General features: G+C 43.8%; 1 protein-coding gene across 1 annotated transcript in view; it reads right to left on the reverse strand.

Moving 5' to 3' along the window:
- The window catches only part of RPF2 (ribosome production factor 2 homolog), a 35,848-nt gene that overhangs the window by 6,984 nt on the left and 26,562 nt on the right, over nucleotides 1–2,302 (reverse strand). Inside the window, exon 8 of the mRNA XM_005883748.2 lies at nucleotides 1,075–1,177. Within this exon, the coding sequence (XP_005883810.1) occupies nucleotides 1,075–1,177 (103 nt within the window). The remainder of the gene's footprint in view (nucleotides 1–1,074; nucleotides 1,178–2,302) is intronic.

Below are 2,302 nucleotides of genomic sequence, written 5' to 3' on the forward strand. Positions count from 1 at the left end.
ATTTTATTGCATTTCCTTCTATTATTATTTAAAGGAGATGAAAATGGAAAAACAAGTGGTGGTAGTATTAGTCATATGGTAAGAACTGAATATCTGACTCAATATAATTGAGACAAAGATGGAAAATACTGACAAAAGACATGAATATTTAGTTTCATTTGGACACTCACTGGACATAAGCTGGTCAACCACCTATCAACACTAAGCTGCTGGCTTTCAGGCTGCCCTGCCAGGCCACAATTCACAGGAAACATCAGTCTGAAGTTGGTGTTCAAAGGAAGGCAGTTTGTTGGAGTCAATGTACTCTCTAGGAAAGCCTGGGCTCTATCAACTCAAAAGCACAATTGTAGCATGTCATTAAGCTTTTTAATAAAAACAAAATGAGCTGTGGTGGGGGTAAGGACAGAAGGCCTTGGCTGAAGAAAAGAGGGTAAAATGAATATAGGCACTGAATCTTATTCCTTTCAGACTCTATTTTTTTAGACTCAGGGTTTTGAAATCTGCTTTGCCTGGCCTAGGTCTTTGCGGCTTGGTGCTCTAAATCTAGTCAAGAAGATTAAGGAGATACTGCTTAAAGGTAGGGAGGGTCAAGACTGCATTAGTGGTCTGGCTGGTGTGGCTCAGTGGTTGAGCGTCGATCTTTAAACCAGGTCACAGTTCAATTCCTGGTCAAGGCACAAGCCTGGGTTGCAGGCGTGATCCCGTGTGGAGTGTGCAGGAGGCAGCCAATCAATGGTTCTCTCTCATCATTGATGTTTCTCTCTCTCTCCCTTCCTCTCTGAAATCAATAAAATATATATTTAAAAAAAAAATACTGCATTAGTGCTCTAAGCTCAGAAGGAGTGCAGCGATAGGTCTCCAGGGCCCTGGAAAAGTAAGGTTCAGACAGCAGTGAGCAGGAAGGAGAATGGCAAAATTAAGGCTCAGCACAGAGCGACTGTGGCACTGGTATTCTTCAAGCTCTCGAAACACACATTTGGCCCAACATCAATTCTAAGTCTGAGCTCTAAAAAACAGTCACACTAAAATACTAACCATGGGGATTAATAAAAACATGCTAAGAAATACACTTACTTATAGCTTCGAAAGTAAATCTTCCCATTCAGTGCAGTGAAGTGTAGGACATACTCTAAACCAGCCAGGCGGATATTTGATACTGTGGGGCCTCTGAAAAAATCTAAAAGCACATATTAGATTGTTAAAAAAGACTAACACACTCTTTTTTTCTTTTAATGAAATCTTTATTGTTGCAAGTATTACATATGTCCCCCTTTCCCCTCCCCGCATTGATCCCTTATAGCCTACCCCATGCCCCATCCCAAGCCATTTGTCTGTGTCTATGGGTTATGCATCTATGCATAAAAGTTCTTTGGTTGATCTCTTCCCACCCACTCCCTACCCCCGCCTTCACTCTGAGATTCCACAGTCTGTTACATGCTTCTATAAGACTAACATGCTTTTAAAATTCAGTTATAAAGAGCTGCATTCTAAATGCTCTGTTTGTACCAATACTTTTCTAAAAAGATAAGATAGCATAAAGCTAATCCCTGAAAAATGTCTGACTGTTCCATCCAACCCCTCTACTAATCTCATGACTTTATTTTCTGTTTAGTTTACTAAGCCATTTTTATTTTTCAGTTTTGAAGTTCTTCCTCTAAACCAGTGGTTCTCAACCTTCTGGCCCTTTAAATACAGTTCCTCATGTTGTGACCCAACCATAAAATTATTTTCGTTGCTACTTCATAACTGTAATGTTGCTACTGTTATGAATCATAATGTAAATATCTGATATGCAGGATGGTCTTAGGCGACCCCTGTGAAAGGGTCGTTCGACCGCCAAAGGGGTCGCGACCCACAGGTTGAGAACCGCTGCAAACCAATGCTCAGCATAACCAATGGACAGTGGACAGAGACACTGGTTGGCTGGCTGGGGAAGGTTGGCTGTGGAGCGCACTGTCCACCAGGAGGCAGCTCCTGCGTTGAGCATCTGCCCGCTGGTGGTTGGTGCGTATTATAGCGACCAGTCGTTCCAGTCGTTCAGGTCGCTTAGGCTCTTGTATCCTTCCTATCTAATAATAGACAAACATGGTAATTGACCATACCTTTGCTACGCCTCCCACTGGCTAATCAGAGCGATATGCAAATTAACCACCAACAAAGATGGCGGTTAATTTGCATACTGCAGGCAGGACGGGACAGCGCCATCCCACCTGTCCTGCTGCCATCCGGGCCTGCTATCTGCGACCCGGGGCAGCGGGCATCCGTGTGCGACCCGACCCGGGGCGGCCGGGTGGGGCAGCAG

This window comes from Myotis brandtii, unplaced genomic scaffold, assembly GCF_000412655.1.
Source record: "Myotis brandtii unplaced genomic scaffold, ASM41265v1 scaffold8, whole genome shotgun sequence".
Classification (NCBI taxonomy): Eukaryota; Metazoa; Chordata; class Mammalia; order Chiroptera; family Vespertilionidae; genus Myotis; species Myotis brandtii.